The sequence below is a fragment of the Coenobita brevimanus genome, chromosome 45, assembly GCF_032717465.1.
Source record: "Coenobita brevimanus isolate Jiangsu-jjx chromosome 45, ASM3271746v2, whole genome shotgun sequence".
In the NCBI taxonomy this organism is placed as follows: domain Eukaryota; kingdom Metazoa; phylum Arthropoda; class Malacostraca; order Decapoda; family Coenobitidae; genus Coenobita; species Coenobita brevimanus.
The window spans coordinates 383214-406339 of NC_136998.1; the positions used below are offsets into that span (position 1 = coordinate 383214).

Sequence of the window (23126 nt, forward strand, 5' to 3'; positions counted from 1 at the left end):
CCCTTGTGTAGGCACAAGTAAATAAACAAATGTAAACTTTATGGGGAGTTTCCTCACCCGTAACAGTTATAGCCCCTGTTATATGGAAGGGCCGACTTACGCTCACCCTTTCCTTCGGTAGGGCTGGTGGTCCTGGGTAGATATAAGGTCTCTGCTCATACCTCCTACAAATGATGCAGTTTTTGAGATATTTCTTAATAACCTGTCTACCCTTAGGAATCCAGTACCTTTCCCGAATTTGGGCTAAGGTCTGCGGTACACCTCCATGGAGAGTGGAATCATGGGCTTCCTTTATAATAAGTTGTACAAAGCATCCACTCTTAGGTAATAAAATGGGATGTTTGGTTTGGATGGGCAAGTCAGCCTTTACCAATCGACCTCGACATCTTATCAGACCTTTTCCGTCTAAGAACAAGCCTAAATTCTTCATCAGCTTATTCCTTTTTCCAGTGTCTTGGCCTAAATGTTTATATATTTCCCCGTAAGAATTCCTTTGTACTCTTTTCAGCCAGTATTCTAAGGGATCTAATTTCTGAAACCCCACCTTCTTATTCAAAAATTCAACAACCAATTTAGAAGTATTTAGAAGTTGTCTTATTGATGAAAATCGGCTGATTTCAATTACTTCTGGCTCAGGTACTATAGGATCCAAGTGCACTACACTAACCTCGGCAATACTGTACTGTTTCTGTTCAGGCCAATCCTTAGTGAGTAACCATTTAGGACCTTTAAACCACAAGTTATCTTTGATCAGTCTCCTTACGGTCGAACCTCTCGAGAGCAGATCAGCTGGATTTTGTTTGAAGGACACATGCATGAAATTAAATTTGGAAGACAGCTCTTTAATAGTCTTCACTCTATTACGGACGAAAGGAATTTTACTATCTTCCTTCCCTATCCAGTAAAGACAAATCTCACTGTCAGTCCATATGTAAATATCCTCAAACTGAGTATCAAGAGTAGTGGTTATATACCTGGCCAGTTTAGTTCCTACTTCTATGGAAGCCAATTCCATTTGAGGTAGGGTTCTTGCTTTAATTGGCGCAACTCTGGCTTTGGACATTATAATCTTACTATCCTCTCCTGTTGCGCAATAAGCTACTGCTCCATAGGCCCTTTGAGAAGCATCACAAAATATGTGTAAGTGCGACTTCTCATTACTGTTTATTTTCCTGGGAATACATATGCTTGATGTAGTTTCAAACTCCTTTCTTATCTGTTCCCATTGTTCCACATATGTCTCACCCAATTCAGTGTCCCAGTCTAACTTTTCTCGCCAAGCCTCCTGTACTAAACATTTGCCCCTAATAACTATAGGACTGACAAATCCCAATGGGTCAAATAGCTTGGAAACCTGACTTAACAAGGACCTCTTGGTGAGAGAGACGTCAGAGAACTTAATTGGTTTCAAACTTATTACATCGGCTGTTGGGTGCTACTTTGGCTTGTTATCTACAAGGAAAAAATATCTACACCGTACTTTGGCTTGTTATCTACAAGGAAAAAGTATCTACACCGTACCTACCATTTGACCAAGAGTCTGGACTGAAACGATCGCTGTACAAACTTCTCTGCACATGTTGAACCAATCGCAAATTGCTTCGGTACCTCTACCAGTTAAACTTTGAACCAGATCGTAAGAGAGGTCTTGTATAAAATAAAAGATCAGTTCTAAAATTTGGCAAAGAGAGACCTTGCAATTTAGTTTGTTATTTATATCTGTGAAGTGGAAGAATACATTGCCTCTGCGAACGGAACGAAAAGTTTGACATCCACGGTTTCTGCAACGAAGAACGGGCATAAATTCGCCATTTCGTCCTCTTTTCCGAGCGTCCTTCATCTCTCCGCCACATCGATGACATGGTGAAACACTTTGTTCTTCATCAAAAAGTCCATGTCTTCTTAAAAATGCCAGTGCCTTAGTTTCGTCGCTGATTTCGGTGTAGAATTCTTTTGCGAGCATCTCAAGGGCTGTGTCAATGACTGAAATATAAGTGACGAGTTACGGAGGTTAGGAGGAATTAAGAAAGGTAAAGGATTGGCCTATCTTTAAAATCTAGGTAACAAACTAGCTTGTAGATAACATGCCAAAGCTGTCGAGACTTATGTCAATGGTGGAATGAAGTGTGCTGTTGCCACATGTACCTTGTTAAGTCGGGACCGGAGCTTCGACACTCGAACAGACATTCCACTCATGTTTCAGACTCTCTAACCTCTAGATCGCATACCAAAGTAGATTCATGACACGTAGATCGTAATATAAAGTGTAGATCGCATACCGAAGTAGATTCATGACACGTAGATAACAAGCCAAAGTAGCACCGGCTGTTGTATCCCAGTTAAGACCTAACACATTTTGAATTTTGGGAATGTCAGAATCTGGATAGTCCTCTTGTATTTTATTCCTCAAAAGCGATGAATTTCTATTCCAGCTCTGTAACGGCAAATTTGCCTTCCCACATTCGGAATTGGCTACTTCATAAGCCTTCAAAGCTTCCGATTCTGTATCAGCAACACCTTGCAAATTATCCATATAAAAAGCCTGCCCTATTTCTGGACATTTGGCATTTTCAAAATGATGCTTTAAAGTGTTGCAAAGTAGGAAAGGACTAGCACAAGAGCCAAAGAGCACCGATCGGAAACAGTAAGTTTTCAATGGACTATCCTCATTTTGAGGATCATGAGGCCAGAGGAATTTTGTAAATTTCCTATCCTCATCTCTCAGTCCTATTCTGAGAAAAGCCTTACTAATGTCTGCTGTGTAAGCGTAAGGTTTCTCTCTAAGTCTTAGTAACACATTCCCTAACTTCTCTTAGTGTAGGTCCTGAGTATAGGCAATCGTTCAAGCTAGCTGATCCCTTGGACGCTTTACTACTACAGTTGAATACTATCCTTATGGGAGTAGTTACTGAATCCTTGCTTACAGCATGATGTGGTAAGTAGTGTCCTTCTTTGTGGTTAACAGGGTATTCTACCTCTTCTATAAATTTATTCTTCAATTGATCCCTTATAATATTATCATATAGGATCAGATGTTCTGGTTTATATCTCAACTTTCTTAGAAGAGAATTTAACTGAGCTTTAGCTGCCTGGTAATTTGTTGGTAACTCTGAGTGGTTAAGTTTCCATGGTAATCCTACCCAATACTGTCCATCCTTAAATTCCACAGACTGATTATACAGATCCAAAGTTATTTTATCTTCAGGGGTTGGTTCCTCAGAATGTATACCTACACTGTCTAGGTCCCACAGTTTGTGTACAGGTTCAATGTTTTCATCCAACAAGTCATTTATCTGAGTAGGTTCTAATTCTGCACCTATTCTAGCTACCATCAATGACTGTGTGGGGGTAACAAAGACTGAGTCTACTAGTTTGGCCTCTCCTTTATCTTGTTTTGGAAAAGGCAACTGACCCATAATAAGGTTACCTCCTGGACTCTTGAACAACTGTACCTTATTCCTTTTGAAAGTCCTATGTAGGAATCTTCCACAATAATCAGAACCAATTATCATTTTTATGGGACCCACAGTATCTGATTCCACATTCCGTTTAGCCAACTTTATCCCTGAGCTTTGCAGATGATCAGAGGTTTCCTTCAGTCCCTTTATGTATATACTTGTCTCCATAGTATCAAGCACAGCTGCTGTTATACGGCATTTATATCTGCCTAATTGTATTACAGGTCTAACTAAATCAAAAGACTGAGCCTTCCTAGTTGTCAAGAATCCTGCAATGGCTAGATTTACCTTGCCGATAACTGGTAACTTTAATTTCTTCACAATGTCTGCAGAAATGAAGGTTTTCTGAGCACACGTATCAAACAGGGTACATACTAATTGGTTTCTATTCTCAACCAATACCTTCACATCTGCTATTGGTACTGCAGCTGGCATTACTAATGGAGCATTCCCTTTTGCAATTGTCATATTGACGCTTGCAGGTTTAGGAACCTCAATTTTCATCCTAGGGCATAAAGCACTATGATGATGATCTTTTTTGCATTTAATGCAAAGATTTAATTTAGTCTTACAGTCCGCGGCAGTATGTTCGGAGTTCATACAGATTATACAACACCCCAGTTCCTGAAGCTTCCCTACTCTAGAAGCATAATCAGGGTAGTGTTGACAAAATACACTGGAATGTTGCTCACCACAAAAGACACAAACTTTCCTGTCTTTTACCATGGAAGGTTTTATTTCCTTAATATCCTCAGCATGTCTATTCCTAATCTTTAATACTTTATCCTCGGCCTTTGTGGAGCTAAGGAAAGTACCTATCTCTTCTTTAGGCACATACCTAGTCTTCTCTGACTTAACATTCCCAATCAGTTGGTTAGTGGGTTTTTTCTTTACTTCAGTCTTCTGTTTGACCTCAGTAGTGTTTAATGTTCCTTGCAAATGTTTACAGAGTTGCATCAAGCCTTCCTCTATCTCTTCACAGGAGAAATTATCCTTCTGGTACCTACCATACAAAGCATCCTTGGTTTTCGGTGGTAGCTTTAAGGACACAATTCTTGAAAGCACCCAATCTGATGTTTTAATATCTTCGTAAGTACCTAAGGCCTTTATATTACAACTTAGTGCAATTCTAAATTTTTGCAAGGAATCAAAATCGTGCCTAGGCGTGGGTAATTCTATTAGAGCCCTTAATAAATGATTTATAATTTGTTCCCTGTCTTCGTAATTTTGTCTAAGGATGGTCAAAGCCACTTCATAGTTATTTTCTTCTACTGGTAATTCTTTTATCAGTTGATATGGTGTTCCTTTGACCTGTCCTAACAAATACGTAAGTTTGGTGACTTTAGGGAGATCTGTTCTATCGTGTACCAAATATTTGAACTGATCCCAGAAGGATTTCCAGTTCTGCTCTCCATCAAATTCCGGAAGCGTTATTTGTGGTAACACAGCTCTACTCTGCTGTGCCACAACTTGTGTTTCCGCGGCAGTGTCAGCTAATTCTGACTCTAGTGTCTTTACTACAGTTAAGTATTCTTCTAATTTGTCTTCAAACTTCGTAGTTTCTGACTCTAAGAGTTCCTTATTCTCAGCCTTTACTATAGCCGCTTCTAAAGTTAAGTAACTCTCTTCGTACTTACTCCATCGATCTTTCAGAATATTTAGGAGACTATTTATTCTCTCCTTGGACAGAGGTATTTGGTCCAGCGACTGGTTACAATCATTTATGGCTCTAGTTACCCATCCTGCCTTACTACTAGAAGATCTTTGCAATAAAGAAACAGACATGTTGACGGAGTTCTAATTTAATAATTTAATTATGAATTCCAACCACAATTTTACCTCAACTTAGTAATGATTTGATTATTTTAAATTTTGAAGAGGGTAGGGATTAAGTCCTCATTGTGCAAATTATCCCCTCTTCCAATTTCGTAGTATTCATTACAGCTCAGCTAATTATTTAGTTTAATTTTGAGGAGTGTAGGGATTAGGTCTATAATTTCAACCTATTCCCCAGGGTTATTAAACCTCTAGGGTTTTATTCCATCCCCACACTCAATTGCCAAAACACCCATATTCCCCGAGCTCAGCATTAATTACCTCAATACTCCATAGGCCCACCCATAGCTTGTACAGCATAGAACTTTTTTATGTTCTACATAATTTATAAATTTCTGCAGAACCGCTTCCCTACCATGATGGTTCCAATGTATACCATCAGATTTCAACATTGCTTGGAAGGGCTTGGCATTAAAATGTATGAAATCCCTTCCCTTCCTGACCCGTTGCAACTTCCGGTTTACAGCTCTGCTAATTAATTTATATGTTCCATAACCAACTGGGGAGCCATATGGCAGGTTCCTTGGCTCGAGGAGGGTTATGGCTACTGAGGATTTACAAGAGCCCTCTATGGCTCCTACCACTGCTATAATATTCTCCACTACTTCATTGCAACCGAACGTAGTAGTAGCTATGCCCATTAAAAGCAACTTTAAACACATTCAGCGCTCTGCACACATCAGCTATCCTCACTCGGTCGGGGCACCAAAAATGTGAAAAATGTTGATTAGTTCTGGTAAACAAATCGGGGCCCTCTTTCTGGGCACCAAAATGTGAGAAATGTTAAATGTATCCAAGTCGGTATCCCTGCCGGGACACCGCTATGCAAGAATTTTCTCGCTACACAACTCGTAGGTCGTTACTCTTCCCTAAAGTTGTCTAAGTAAATCAAACAAGTCTCAGAGTTAGGTGATACGTGAATTAAATTTAACTCACCTACAATACTATTCTTCTATCTTATCTCTTCGCTAATCCCCCCTTGAATTGGCCAATTCGTAAAGGTTACTTAGCTATATGAAGAGGGAGTGATCGTTAACCGATGACGATGAGGCTGCCTGTTATCGTTGCTTGGGCAAGCAAGCGTCCTTATGGTGTGTATGTACAACGTGCTAACTCCACGAGAGCTAGGAGCAGAGTGAGTGAACGCGGCAATTCTACCTCCCTCATAGAATGGTAGGTTGCCAACTTTAATTATTTACAGTACTAAATACAGTTAAAGTACATCATGATATGTACAGGGCTAATCTAACAAATTAATCTTAGTTTTACTTAAACTAAAGTTAGACCAAATATTCCCTTTAACTATGTAAATATCTTAATTCCACATCTGCCTTAACAGGGGCATCTTTCCCTGCTTGCCACGTCACCTATCGCGCAGACGCAGCTTAGGTCAGTGGAAAATACCACATAATTACATGTATTTACAATGCATAGTTGTCCACGGGGGTTAAATGCAGTAGCATTTAATTTATCAATAACAAGAATTATTAAAGAGAACGTCGTTTCTGGGTTATTAAAACCGCTTGAATAATTAACAACAGTCTCTACGTCCTCTGCCTTTAACCAGGGATAAACTATGATAAATTTAGAGAGCGCAACTGCTCTGGGGGAAAATATTTCCCACAGAAAAACTGATCAACCAACACCTGAGCAACAGTCACAGCCTCTTGATCAGGGATAGCATAGACTTCTGTCCACTTTGTAAAGCAGTTCATGGCGACACACATATATACTGGTTTTCTCTTTCAGTGAGTGGCAAAGGTCCAGCAATGTCCACCGTGACTCTTTCCATCGGTGCACCCATTTGGTACAGCTGGAGAGGAGCAGAACCACGTTACTTGGGTCCCTTCTTGGCACAACACACATCACAGGCCCAACACCACTCTTCAACATCCTGACGCATGCCAATCCAGTAGAACCTCTGTCACAGCCGACTTAGAGTTTTCTTCACTCCCAGGTGCACACTAGTGATCTGGTTATGGGACTCATCCTAGATCTCAGACCTCATCTTCTTTGGAATCACCAGTTGCCAATACTTGCTGAGGCCATTGGGTGTCTCCCACTGATGTTCCAGTAGTCCGTTGTTCAAACAAAGAAGGTCTCACTGACTCCAGTAGCTCTTGGTCGTGGGGCTTAACCTGGATACTTCTTCCCAAGATGGTCGCCCTGTACTCTGCTGCAGCCACTCTAGCACTGGTTGCAAATCTACATCCTCCATCTGCATTCTCTTCAGGTCTTCATCTGATGCTGGCCCTGTCACTGCAGTACAGCTGCATTTCTTCCTATGATTCCCATTCCTTCCACACTCCTTTCCGTCTGTTCTTCTGTCTTCTCGCACACTATTCATCAAAGTTCTCCTGCATATCTTCAATGGTGGATCTTCTGCAGCCCTCTTCTTATCATCCCAACCATTCTGATCCACAAGTAACTCAAACTGTGCATGGTAAGCTTCCCAAGATACTCTACCATCAAATTTGAGAGGTCTCTTTTTAATTGGACCCCCATTACAGCCATGCACTTCACTGGCTCGGGACCCAAAAACTGGGGCATCATAATTAAATTCAGGACCCAACACCTCTGCATTCTGATTATTCATCCCTGTAATGCTAACTTTAGATGCCTGCGATCCATCAAGATTCACCATACACTGTCCATGCCTTTCTTAATTATGCTGTCTGTACACTAACCTGAGGCTCAGCAGTGCAATTTTTCTCTACAGCCTCAATTTTCTCACTGATTATAGTCACATGGTCAACTACATGCTTCAACTGGTTGCTCTACATGCTGTCTGCACTCCATCACTACTCCCTCATTAATCTTCAGCTGGGTTGTCCACATGCTATTTGCACTCTATCACATTATTGCTTACCTCTTACTCCTGCTGCTCTAGCTTGGCATCTACTTCCTCCTTAGGCTGTTGCTGTTCTTCCTTCATTTCCCCCGGGAATGCATCTAGCTGTCATTGCATCCTCAGTTGTAATTTCCTCTGTTGTTCCTGTAATGCCTCTTCAAGTTGTTCATATCTTTCCTTTTGTTTTTCACGTTGTGCCTCTAGTTGTTCACTCTGTGCTTGCATTTGTTCTTTGATTTCTCTCCTGAGCTGTTTCTGTTCTTCATTATGGGCCTGTAGTCTTTCATTCTGTGCTTGCAATTGTTCTTTGATTTAGCTCCCGAGTTCTTTCTGTTCTTCACTTCGGGCCTGCAGTCTTTCATTCTGTGTTTGTAGTTGTTCATTAATCTCTTTCTTTGAAGCTTGTAATAGTTTCATAACTGCAGCCAGGGTCACCTCCTCCTCCTACCCAGCTCGGGATCTTGTATGCACACCACCTTGCTCCATGTCGAAGGTTAGACTCACTGCGGCACTTAATCCATACTCCTGACACCAGTGTTACGTCATCACCCCACATTGCCACAGGCTTCAACAGCAGTAGTTCAGTACAGGAAGGACGTTGCCCAGTGAGATGTTCTCCTTATGGTCAGCCTTTAGGTGTACAGTACACAAGAACAGCTGAGGCGAAAATAAACACTGGCTCCTGAAAGTTCACTGTCTTTATTTTCCCAAGTAATTCCACTTAATGCATTCCAACGTCACTACACTGTTCTCACAAACACTGGAGCTATACACACTTTACTAACTGATATTACACTTAATGCTTGACACTTATTACACAAGTACCACTAATAATCTTCACTGACAGTAATTACACTTAATGCTTGCCAGCAACACTTCACAAAATTCACTAACAGCATTGCACTACACTCAAACTGAAAACTTACTAAACTTCATTGAAACTGAACTGGAACCTGACTAAACTTGTAATAATCTCTACTCCAACTTTAAATAAGCTTACATTATTCTCGAAACTTCGAGTTTACTCTTGACGGGCAACAGTTGCCAATGCTGCGACAACCAAAACATGTCAAAGCCATCCCACATTACATAACACTCTAAATAATTTACCAAACGAACTTAAATTACATAATTTAACATGCAGTCACATAAACAGAACATCATGGAGAAAAAGAGCATAAAAATTAATGCATAAATTACGAAACAGCTACACTCACAAACAGCAGGCAAACTGGCAACTCTGACCCGTACCGGAACTTATGGTACGAGAAACGTCGAGAAAGATCGCAGCTACGTAATTGGCAAATTTCGTTTCTTAACAATATATTGGATTAGTTTTGTCATATTAATGCACTAACTATGCAGGTGGCGATTATTTCGTTTCTCTACAGTAGAGGCTGATTTTCCTAATACATTCAAATCCCAGTTATGCTATAAACGCATGCTAATTGGCTGTGATCAGCGTGTCCGAATGTGTGCTTCAGTCTGAAGTAAGTTCCAGCTTACTCAATTTTGGATTATCCGTGGCATAATGCGGCAACTTGATTATGGCTAAACCCTAGACTAAAATCCTGGAACGGGTAATTCCCAGTCTGTGGTTTGAACCAGACTCGAAACCGAGGATTAAATTGTTATCCTGAATTCGGATCTTGATTTCTAGAATGTTCTTCACAACTCCAGCTATAAACTATCAACCTAATCCTACCAGAATAACAATATTTAACTTGAACATGCCAGTGTTACCTCCCAACTTACAGTTTGAGACTTCATTTACCATGTCATTAATTTAGAAAGTAAAGAGAAAAGGTGAAAGCACCCCTCCTTGTCTTACTCCTTGATCAGTGTTATAATACTTGCTGCTGCTGCCCTGCCAGGCAATATTTGCCCTTTGATTCCTTCAGCAGTGCATTACAATTAGAGTAATATCAATCAGAATATCAGACTGTAATAATTTTTTCTCAACTATTATTCGATCTATTTTATCAAAGGCTTTACTTCGAGTCTACAAAAAGAGCTAAGATCGAGTTCTTACGTGTTGTTTAGATTGTCATAATTTTCTTTAATAAAAAGCAAGCACCAGAAGTTAGTGAACCTCTCATAAAACAAAACTGTCTAAATTTGAAGTTGACTTTATCAATTTTTTTATTTTAAATAACAGAACAGAGGGAGAAAACAGAAATAAATAAAAACAAAAAAATAATCCATACACCAGATTACTGGCATCCTCCATTCATAAAATATCTGTAACAGTTGGACTTGAACAGCTGTAGGTTGAAGTCTGGGGGGAAACAACTACAGGGAAGCAAGTTCTAGAGAGATGCGGTTCGGGGAATAAAAGAATTCTGATAAGCAGAAGTTCTGCAATATGGCTGTGTGACATTCCAGTCGTGAGCACTACCAGATGATCGTGTAGCAAGAGGGAAGGCATGGAAAGGTGGAACAGTGGACGCAACTTCTTCTGAGCATTTGCCATAAGAGCATCTGTAAAATAATGCAAGGAAGGCAACATTCCTTCTTACGTGTAGGGGAGGTACTTTATTAATAATGGCAGGGTTATTAATAATTCCAACAGCTTTGTTCTGAATTTTGTCTAGTTGTTTTAATGCAACCTCTCCACACCCATTCCACAAGGGTGAGCAATATTTAAGCTGAGAGCTTATATGACTCCTATAAATTATAGCTAACTGCTTGTCGGTGAAGTTATGGACTCTGTACAATAATCCAAGTTTCTTTGAGGCAGCTTTGGCAAGTGATCTAACATGAGAGGTCCAGCTGAGGGCATTGTTAAGCGAAACACCGAGAATTTCAATACTTTTGGAGATGGGAACTTTATTAGCATTGAAGGTAGTATATGAATCTGGCAGCATCTGTCTATTAGTAAATTGTATATATTTGGTTTTACTAGCATTAAATGAGACAAGATTATTTTGCCCCTATTCACTGATCTTCGATAAGTCTTGATTTACGGAGATGGCAGCACTGAGTTGAGAGTTAGAGATATTAAACTTTGTAAATGGGTGTTTCAGTGTGAATGAACTGTGAAGTGTTTAGCCATCTGCATATGAATGGATGAGATTGTGGGTGACAGATAAGAGACCATTAATATGAACTAGGAACAGGGTTGGTGCCAGAACTGATCCCTGTGGCATGTTGGCGTTAACTGAGTGGAAATTGGAATATACATCATCTACTTTTACTTTTCTGTCGCCGAGACATGGGGAATGCAGAAGAACAAAGGACATTACCGGTAGTCCATAGCAAGGGTGTTTGGACAGAAAATAATTCAGAATTTTAAAGAAAATATGAGGACTGCATTACTGGTCTGTAATTCATGGATTCTTTGGCATTTTTCTTGCCTTTGGGTATGGGGGTAATAGTGCCCTTCAGTAGAGCACTAGGGAGATAACACTGAATAAAACAATCATTAAAAAACTAGCAAAAAATTGTGTAAAAGGTCCTCCGATGCAAGGTTTAAAAATACTGCATGAATGCTGTCATGACCAGCTCCTTTATTCAACCTACAAATTACTTTTCTGAGTGACCGTGCAGAAGTTTCTGAAGTGTAATTTTTCCCTCCCTGGCCACAGAGTTTTAAGTCAGTAATGCAGGCATTTTCAGTTCTTGTATTAAGTGGAGACTGTAATGATCAAAATTTGCTTTAACATATGTGGGTAATTTCCTCCCAGTTACAACAAACATCAATAACCTTCGTTGACTTTTTACACTCCTTCTTTTGCTTTACATCTTTCCAAAACTTACTTTTGTCTCTATAGGCGAACTTTTGCATGACTGTACCTTATTTGATTGCCCTGTGCAGCTGAGATGTATGGGGTGAGTAGGATGTGTTTAATTTGTGGCCGCTGATTGGCCGCCGATGATGTAAATCTACAGCTCTTCTTATTTGAACACATAGTTTTATGTTGCCTGCAATATAAGCAGCCAGTTTAAATATGGATAATTTCCAAAGCTAGAGAGGTCAAAATTAGCTTTAAAGTTTACTGTTATCAAAGAAAATTAAAGCTAATTATAAAGTTTTATTAAATGCTAAGTGACCTTTTAAGTAAATTATCCACCCACGGTGTACACCCACGTCTGCGTGTTGCTCTGCCAGGGATGGCCCGACCGGGGGATGGGGGTGGGGGGTCACCCCTCATGTGTGGTCTGAGTTGGTAAAAAAATGACTGAGTTGGTCAAAAATGGAGAGTGGAGACTTTTTTTTTTTAACAAAATGAGAGGTCTCCAAGATGACAAAATATTGTTTACATACGTTTTTCTTTATATATATATATATATATATATATATATATATATATATATAAGCAACGTTGGGTCTGGTTAGTACTTGGATGGGTGACCGCCTGGGAACACCAGATGCTGTTGGCATCCCTACGTGTCAAGTGGGGTTGGCGGAGGATTAGTGCCCCTCCCCGTAAAACAATTAACTCTAAGCCCTTGGCCACCCCGTCTGGGATACATGGCGTCTGGCAATGATGAATATATATATATATATATATATATATATATATATATATATATATATATATATATATATATATATATATATATATATATAGAGGACAAAATACAAAATACTCTAGTTTCCTTCCTGTCAGGGGAATAATCTAAGCCAAAATCAAGTACCATACAGTAACTAATTAAGGTGACTGGACCTGGTCCCCCTTCACCCATGGAACGGTGGCAAGGAGGGGGGGGGTCATAAATTTTATTTATATCTTTTAGTTGGTCAAACCGTAAAGCCGAACGGATCAAGTTGGTCAAAATTGTCCTTACCCTCCCCCCCCCCCAATCACATACTCCTCGGGCCATCCCTGTGCACTGCATCCACCAACGGTGTACACCTACGTCCGCATGTTGCGCTGTAATATCCACCCACGTTGTACACCTACGTGCGCATGTTGCACTGCAGTACATGCCTGCATTTACTTCAATGACATCATCGGCGGCCAATCACCAGCCGCAAATCAAACATACCCTACTTGCCCCATACATCTCAGGTCAATCAAACAGACTATAATAAGCATATCTCCCTGAGCTCATTAATTTAACAATTATTTCAGGCGTTTTTAAAAGCTCTTTTCCTTTAATCATGCCGTCATGTTCTTGTGTGCCTAGTTCTCTGCCACTCGTCACTCAATTATTTCTCCCTGGCAATGCTATGGAGTTATTTAACATTACTGTTCCCTCCAGGAACAATTTAAAATTTGTCTTCATAAATTTATGTAACTATTGCTTGCCGTGTGGACACTGTTTACTATACATGTCATCAGTTTGTCCTGGATGGTCAGGCCTATGACACCCAGTTATTTGGCAGTTATGTGTTGCTAAGTCATTAATGTTTCTTAGCTGATTATCCACAATGAAACTGATATCATTTAAATCTTATTCATTCAAAATACTCCAATTAACATATGACTGGTTATCTCCAGCCATATTACTAATGTTTAAATTAACCTCTTGAGATGAATATCTCTGTGTGAATTCCAATTCTACGTCTAATAGTGGGTGGTCAGAACCATAAAAGTAACTTAGAATAGAGGTATGATTAATCTTTATGTCACCATGAGGCTTTCCAATAAAAAAGATCTAGCCATTATAACAGAACCACCATAGCCTGTAAATGTTATACAGTCCTGACTCAGTGTATTAATGTCATAACATATGAGTTTCTGTTCATAAAATTATTAAAGTGTCTCCAAGCCCTGCCAGATAAAGGGTCGGCATTCAAATCACCTTGAAATATAGACAGTCATAGTTAAAATCATTAATAAAAACTGCTTATTTAGTGTGGACTTTCCCATAGCTCACTTTTCAAATATACGTTTACAAAAGTAATATCTCTTCCATATAAATTAATATCAAACAACATTTATATTCCTTAAGGCAATTATGGTGAACTTTAAGAAAATGATTCCTTCTTTTTCCTCCGCAATACTGCCATAGCTCCTTGTGTTAAGCCAGCCATGGCAGTTATAGCTTTATCAGAATATGTTGATCCTATACCAGTACAGGCATAATATTCATGTGTTGTCTATAATGCCAAATAGTAGTAGTAGCAGTAGTAGTAATGGTGGTGATGAAGGTGGTGGTGGTAATAGAAGTAGAAGTAGCAGTTGTAGTAGTAGTAGTAGTAATAATAGTAGTAGTAGTAGTAGAAGTAATAGTTAATAGTAGTAGACCATTATCATTATTATTATCATTATTTTATTATCATTATTATTACTGTTATTATTATTATTATTATTATTATTATACCATAGGCGGTGATGGTAATAGTAGTATTAGTATTATTAGTAGTAGTAGAAGTAGCAGTAGTAGTAGTAATAGCAGTAGTAGTAGAAGTAATAGTTAGTAGCAGCAGTAAAGCATCATCATCATCATCATCTTGATCATCATCATCATTATTATTATTATTATTATTATTTCTATAGGCGGTAGTAATAGTAGTACTAGTAGTAGTAGTAGTAGCAGTAGTAGTAGTAGTAGTAGAAGAAGCAGTAGTAATAGTAGATTTTTTTTTATGCAAGGAGGAAGGAACTAAAGGCCAGGAGCCCGAAACTGTTCCTTCCAAGAAAAAAACAAAAACAATACAAACGAGAGCCAAATTTAAGATCCCATCATTTTGAGATGCCTGGACACACTGCGTTTGAAAGACTGGAGAGCATAGGAAGCAAGAAATACAGACAGAGGGAGACAGTTCCAGAGTTGACCTGTTGCATAAATGAAGGACTGGAAGGAACGGTTAACTCTTGCATTAGAGAGTTGGACAGAAATAGGATGAGAGTTTGTTGCTTGACTGGTGCGTAGCACCCGTCGTAAAGGTGGAGGGATGCAAGCAGACAGTTCAGAGGAGCAGTGACCACAGAAGTAGTGATATAAAAGAGATAAAGAGGCAACAGTGCGGCGAAGAGACAGAGGTTGAAGGGAGCCAGTAAGATGAGGAGAGTTAATGAGACAAAAGGGCTTTGACTTCACCCTATTGAGAAGAGCTGTATGTGGAGCGCCTCCCCACACATGAGAGTTGTACTCTACACAGGGGCGAATAAAACCCTTGTACAAAGTCAACAACTTTGCAGGGGTAAAGAAAGTACGGAGTCGGCTTAGCACACCTAATCTTTTGGAAGCAGATTTTACAAGAGATGTAATATGATCTTTCCAAGATAAGACCCGAGTGAATGAAACCCCAAGCATGTTCAAGGATGATGCAGGACTGAGCTGGGTATTATTAAACATTAGTGGGTACTCCTGTGGAAAATTGTGTCGGGTTGGTAGGTGGAAGAACTGAGTCTTTGATGCATTAAAAACAACCAGATTATTTTTACCCCAGACAAAGATACGAGCCAAGTCAGACATTAGGTGTGCCATAGCCTCATCCCTTACTTGTTGAAGTATTCGTAACTGCTGAAATGGACGTTGCGGGAACCGAATGGAAAGATGAAGGGTGGAATCATCAGCGTATGAGTGGATAGGTTAAATGTACAGCTTAGAAGATTCATTCATTCATTCATTGCCAGACGCCATGTATCCCAAACGGGGTGGCCAATGGCTTAGAGTTAATTGTTTTACAGGGAGGGGCACTAATCCTCCACCAACCCCACTTGACACGTAGGGATGCCAACAGCATCTGGTGTTCCCAGGTGGTCACCCATCCAAGTACTAACCAGACCCAACGTTGCTTAACTTCGCTGATCGGACGGGAAGCGGTGTACTCAACGTGGTATTGATGAATAAAAGGAGGAGAGTTGATGATAGGACAGAGCCCTGAGGAACACCACTGTTAATAGATCTAGGAGAAGAACGATGGCCGTCTACAACAGCGGCTATAGAAAGACCAGAAAGGAAACTATAGATGAAGGCACAGATGGAAGGATAGAAACAGTAAGAGGGCAGTTTGGAAATAAAGATTTATGCCAGACTCGATCGAAAGCCTTTGAGATGTCAAGTGCAATGGCAAAGCTTTCACCATAGTCCCAGACAGGGGATGACCAGGAGTCTGAAAGGTAGGTGAGAAGATCGCCAGTAGAGCGTCCCTAATGGAACCCATACTGATGATCAGAAAGAAGACTCTGATAGAAAAGATGCTTCAACATTTTTCTGTTAAAAATTGACTTGAAAACTTTTGAGACACAGGATGTTAATGCAATTGGACGATAGTTGGAGGGTTGGGAATGGTCACCCTTCTTTGGGACTGGCTGAATGAGAGCAAACTTTCAGCAAAAAGGAGAGGTACAAGTTGATAGACAAAGGCGAAAGAGTTTACCTAGGCAGAGTGTAGGCACAGAAGCACAGTTCTTGAGGCCAACTGGAGGGACTCTATCACGCCCATATGCCTTGTTAGTATTGAAGCCAGTGATGGCAGAAAATACATCAGCTGAAAAAATTTTAATGTCAGCCATGAGGAAGTCAGAGGGGGGAAGTGATGGAGAAACAGCACCAGAATTGTCTTAGGTGGAATTGGAGGAGAAAGTCTGAGAAAAGAGATCTGCTTTATCAGTAGAAGAAATAGCTACAGAACCATCAGAGTAGAAAAGAGGAGGGAAGGATGATGAGGTAAAGTTGTTAGAAAGGTTTCTAGCAAGGTGCCAGAAGGAATGGGAAGAATTCGAGTTGGAGAGTTGAGAGCATTTAGTACGGATGAAATTATTTTTAGCAGAGAGAAGAACAGACTTAGCACAGTTCCGGGCAGAAACATAAAAAAAGATGTCATTCAGGGGTGGGTTGGCTCTGGTACCTTTTTAGGCCCTCTCCTTGTTCTGGACAGCATTAGAACAAGCGTGATTAAACCAAGGCTTTCTTAGATTAGTCAAAGGATATGAGAAGGGAATGTATGCTTCCATGCCCGTAAGAATAACCTCCATAATGCGCAAGGCACACTCAGATGGGTCCCGGCCATGGAAGCAATAATCATTCCAGGGAAAATAAAAAAAGTATTGCCTGAGGGCATCCCAATCCGCAGCTCCAAAGTGCTACAATAGACGTTTCTTTGGAGGGTCCACAGGCCGTACCAGAGCAATAGGACAGGTTAAGGTAATAAGGTTGTGATCCGTGAAGCCCAATGGAGAGGAAAGATTAACAGTGTAAGCAGAAGGATTAGTCATAAGGAAGATGTCAAGTGTGTTGGAGCTCTCTCCAAGGCGGTCAGGGATACGGGTAGGGTTCTGTACAAACTGCTCTAGGTCATAATGGATAGAAAAGACGTAGGCTCGTTCACCAGGTGGATCAGTGCAAGGAGAGGAGAGCCAAAGGTGGTGGTGAACATTGAAATCTCCTAAAATGGAGATTTCAGAGAAAGGAGAAATGGATAGAATGTGTTCTATCATAGAAATAAGATAGTCAAAGAATTTTTGATAGTCTGTAGAATCAGAGGATAAGTAAACAGCGCAGACATATTTAGTCAAAGAATGACAGGAAAGCCGAAGCCAGAGAGTTGAGAATTCAGAAGAATCAAGTTCAGGAACACGAGAGCGAGATAGTCGTTGCGTACATATACACAACAGCCATCTTTGGCTTTGAAATGAGTATAGAGAAAGTAGGAGGAAAGAGAAAAGGGTTTGCTGTCAGTTGCCTCAGACAGCTGAGTCTCAGTTAGGAAGAGAAGGTGAGGTTTAGAGGAGGAGAGGTGATGCTCAACAGAGTGAAAGCTAGAGGAAAGGCCACGAATGTTGCAGAAATGAAGAAGTGAGTCAGACAGTGGTTCAGGGCAGCTTGTTGGGTCGTCCCCGGCAGAGGGGCGGAAGGTGGAGGCATTTATGGTTCCCCCCAACCTTGGGGACTCCGAGGCTTGGTTATTGGTCGCCATTTTTCATTTCTAATTTTGAAAAGGACGTGTAGTGTGTAGTGTGCATGTACTGTAGTTTGGTGTTGATAGTTAGAGAAACTTGTATTGGAGAGCATGCTGGCCTACTCTCTGTGTTACTGAGACACTGAAAAAGTTCAGCAAAGGGGGATGGTCGGGAACTAGTCCTGAGGGCTGATGAAACGAGAGCTCCAGCTCTCCCTGTCATCAGCTTGCCATCCACCTTAGGAGTACTGCCCTGTTCGGCTGGTGCTACAATAGTAGTAGTAGTAGTAGTAGTAGTAGTAGTAGTAGTAGTAGTAGTAGTAGAAGTAGTAGTAGTAGTAGTAGTAGTAGTTGTTGTTATTGTTGTTGTTGTTGTTGTCCAAAGCTGGGAATAGCGCCGCTATTATTTTAATAGCGATGGTGGTAACGCCATTACTTTTTTTAGCCAGTAGCGGAACTGAGAGCGCCGCTACTTTTTGGCTGTACTCACGCGTTACTGCGCTGCTCGCTACTCACGCGACGAATACAGGTCCGGAGTCGGTGAGTACATACAGATATGCCGACGGTTTGGTTGTATTTATTATTGACGAAAAATAGTACTTTCGTCAATTCTGTCAATTAATGATGTTTGTTCTACATTACGTCAGTAATTTATTGATTATTATTTATAAGTAATGTGCAATAATTAGACAGGAATTCGCTACTTAATTATTGGTCATTGAAATTAAGTAACTGGCAGCTTGGCGAGCAGCACGGGGACGGAGTGCGAGCCAGACTACCCAGTCTCAGTTTATTCTGCCGCGGTCGGCAGACTGAATTTTGTTAACCTTTCCTTCCTGTACCTTTATCTTATCCAGTGTAGCGGGTATGGCAGCGGGAGCGGGAGCGCCGCTACATTTCGTATCAAGTTACTGGCGAAACCAGTAACGCCACTACTTTTTCGAGTTAGTAACGGGAATGGGAGCGCCGCTACTTTTTATTAGCAGCGTTCCCAGCACTGTTGTTGTCGTTGTTGTTGTTGCAAAACCAGGTTTATCTGAACGTGAACCGTTGGACTGGAGGCTAAAACTGTCCTCCTGCACTCCACTATCCTTCATTTGGGGAACAGGAAGGGAGCTGAGGGACACTTGCATAACCAGGCAACAGAGCAGCTCAGTAATATCAATGCCACCACGCGAAGGTGTCGTCTCAGTACTGAAATGCTTGGAAGTGCAACTGAAAGGAATAAAGAGAAAAGAATTGTCTGGGCGATGAACAAGTAGGTGAAGGAGTTAAGTAACTGTAAGATTTCTAGAGAGTGGATAAAGATGCGAAGAGTTTAGCTGAGAGTACACACACGTGCTGTTGTGAGTTTACGACAAAGCTGAAGAACGTGATGACAGGGATAAGTGTACACCTAAGTAGACAGAGGTGTTATGAGTTATACCAAAGGGTAGATAAACATGTTGTGGGGTAAAGGTGCCGAATTCTAAATCTACGAGGGAGTAGACCGAGGTATATAATGGCGATAAGAGTTGACAGAGGCGAGATAAGGTTTGCGGACTCCTGAGTTTCTTCTTCCTTGCATTAAAAAAAATACTGAGAATCTACAATAGGTATAGAAACCATGAACTTACCCAAGAGTGGACGAGAGTTAACGATGAGAGTGAAGCGAGGAGCACGCACACACACACGCCCATCCCAGCCTTCATCCTGTCCCTGTGTGTATCGATCCGAACACCTGTACCTCTGCTGGTTAGTCATACACCTTCGCAAATATACACCTTACCCAAAGCCCACCTACACCCCCTCTTTCTCACTCCCCCTCTCTCTCTCTCCCTTCCTTTTTCCTCCCTCCACTACTTCCTCTGTCCCTAACCTTCCCTTCTCTCTCACTCCAACCTTTGCTCCTATCCCCATCCTTGGTCACCTGTCTCGTCTTCTGTCTCTCTCTCCTTCCTCTGTCACCAACCCCTCCTTTCATCATCTCCTTCATCTTCTTTTTCTTCTTCCCCTCCCTCTTTATACCTCTTCCCCTATCCTCTACCCCCTCTTCTTCTCCTTACTCCTTCCTCTCCTCCCCAATCTTTTCTCTCGTCTTTACCAGTTCATCTTTCTTTCACAGATTTCCCGTACCCCTTTCCTCTTATCACTCAGTCCTCCATCCCTCTTTATCCTCTTACTGTCTCCCATCCTTACCTATCCTCTCTCTTTCTCTCTCTCTCTCTCACACACACACACACACACACACACACACACCCACACCCACCCACAAACCCACACCCACACCCACACACAACCTTATCACTGTATTAATCATAGGTATTCAGCAAACACCTGTAGGTTGACCACCTGCATGTAAACACAGACACACACACACACACACACACACACACACACACACACACACACACACCTGCCCACAACATTATCACCAAATCAATAGTTAAAATTCCTACTTCAGTATTTCTCTATCTAACCCTCTATATGTCTGTCTGCCTACTGTCTCCCTCTGCCTGTCAATCTGCCCACAACCCTATCACTAAAATTACCACATACATTCGTCAAATACCTGTCCATTTATCACCTGCAGGTAAACAACACACACACACACACACACACACACACACACACACACACACACACACACACACACACACACACACACACACACACACATACACACACACACACACACACACACACATGTTCTGTCACTGAATTACCAGGAAAATTTGTGTACCTACGTTTTATGTAATCACGTATTCGGTATCTATCTATCTATCTATTTATCTATCAGTCTATCTATAGCCAAGCGCTTCAATCTCGTAAGGGATGACCACAAACAAATCTCCTCCATGTTGCCCTGTCCCAGGCCATGTCGCTGCCCTCCCCTCAGCTCACCCCCTCCCAATCTCATATACCTTTCCACTTCATCACTCTATCTCATTCTCGGCCTACACCCCACGCTCTCCCCATCCCCCTCATTCACATACACTCTCCACGTTAGTCTCTCACCCTACATCCTCTCCATATGGCCAAACCTCCCCAGTGCGTTTCTCCTAAAGCTTTTTATTACATCCACATCCACAGCACAACGCTCCTTCACTTCCTTATTTGTCAGTCTGACACTCCATGTAGCTGCACGTGCTCCTCTCATCTCATTTCCACTGCTTTCACTCTTGACATGCGTCCTTCCAACAAGGTCCAAGCTTCATTCCATACGCTAGAGTTCGTATCACAATAATATCATGCAACGACTTTTTTTATTTCCATGCTCACATCTCTACAGTATTTCTTATCACTGCTTTCAAAGAACCAGCAACTTTTCTTTCCTCCTGTCCCCTTTCATGGACTTCATCCTCTAAACTTCCATCGTTACTCATCACACTACCCAAGTACTAAATGCACTCATATTTTCCATTTTCTCATCATCCAATCTCACTGTCCATTCAGTGACTTCTTTTCTTTCGAAAACCACAACTTTACGCTTCCCCACATTCACCTTTAGATTCCGTTTCTTGCACAGTCTCCTAAACTCATTCACCGAGCCTTGCAGTTCCCCTTCGTCTTCACTTAACAATACAGTTTCATCTGCAAACAACCAAACAGGAAGTTTCCAAGTGCCTCCATGTCTCATTAGGGCTGTTGAAACATCCACTGCCCTACCTGGTATCTGGTTTATGATCCAGTCCATATACAGATTCAACAACCATGAGAAATGACACATTCTTGTTTCAGTCCAATTCAGATAGAAAAATTCACTCTGTTCACCATCCACAGGGACTGTAGCCTTACGCTCCCATACATGCTGTTCACGGCATGCAACAGCTTCCCGTTTACTCCATTTATTCTTAATATTTTCCACATTCCTTGTCTATCCACCCTGTCATATGCTTCTCTAAATCAATGGGGGCCCCATACAACTTTTCCTTTATCTAGAAACTTTTCCATTAAAGACCTTAGGATGAATTTCTCATCTACACAGCCTCTTGCCTTCCTGAAACCTCCCTGTTCTTCTCCAACTAATTCCTCTGTTTTTTCCCTAACTCTGTCAATAAGTATCCTACCATACTCTTTTCCTATTACACTAAGAAGACAAATGCCCCTGTGATAACAACACACTTCTTTTTCCCCCTTTCCTTTGTACAAGGGAATAATTATACCTGACTTCCAAACTTCCGGGACTCCTACGTTCCTCCCAGGCCAATCTGCACATTATCCATATCCATTCTTCTACTATCGCACCCCTGTGCTTCAGCATTTCACCACACACTCATTCAACTCTTGAGATTTCCTCATTTTAACTTTCTTCATTGCTTCCACTACTTCCGGCCTCATGATCTCCTCCCTTCTCACCTCCCTCCTTCTCCCAGTCATGCCCTAGCCACTTATACTCGCATTACTTTCATTCTGTATGTTTAAGAATTCCTTAAAGTGTTGTCTTCATCTGATCACTTTTTCTCCTGTCTCCACTATCAATCTACCATTATTATTATTCACTCGCCCGCTACCTTCTTTATCACCCTGTCTATCTCTCTTTACCTCCTTCCAGAACATTTTCTTACTTTCCCCCCACTTTACATTTAAATTCCCTCTAAGTTACTTATCCACTCGCTTCTTACTCTCTCTTACTAATCTGTTCACTTCTCTCTTCTCTGCATATAACTCTTCCCTTTCAATTTCCTCCACGCCTCTGCTTCCTATCCACTCGTTATATGCTTTCTTCTTTTGCACCACAGCTTGTCTTACCTCTTTATTCCTCTATGCTGTTCTTTGCACCCTCTTTCGTCTTCTCTTCACCCCAAACACCACCCCACATGCTGCACAGATTTCTTCTGTGAATATCTTGCACACACCTTTCATCTCCCCCATCTGTTCCAAATCGGATTTAGCTAGTTGGCCCTCCACTTGTTTCTTATATTCTGCTTTTTTTTATTTTTTTTTTATCTTCTTGCAACCTATCCACCCTCCTGGTATGGACTACTTCTCCCTCCTCTTCTCTCCTTCTGTTCATCCATTGCATTTGCACCTTGACTTTTACCATCACTGAATGGTGGTCAGAAAGTTCAGTCCCCCAACCCGTGTATGCTCTCGCATCCAGTACATTTCTTCTTATTCTCTCATCCACACACACCTAATCGATCAATACCTTCCTTTCATTCAGCTCACCACCCTCCCTTCTTATCACCAGCCACATATA

At 41.2% G+C, this 23126-nt stretch overlaps 1 protein-coding gene and 2 pseudogenes across 1 annotated transcript in view; all 3 read right to left on the minus strand.

The window, feature by feature from the left end:
• Positions 1 to 19640, minus strand: part of LOC145398382 (uncharacterized) — an 83507-nt gene extending 63867 nt beyond the window's left edge. The window contains exon 1 of the mRNA XM_080271259.1: positions 19561 to 19640. Coding sequence (XP_080127385.1) covers positions 19561 to 19635 — 75 coding nt within the window. The 5' untranslated portion in view covers positions 19636 to 19640. The remainder of the gene's footprint in view (positions 1 to 19560) is intronic.
• LOC145398369 (uncharacterized) lies at positions 1511 to 13016 on the minus strand (annotated as a pseudogene).
• LOC145398579 (5S ribosomal RNA) lies at positions 15776 to 15894 on the minus strand (annotated as a pseudogene).
• Positions 19641 to 23126: the final 3486 nt, after the last annotated feature.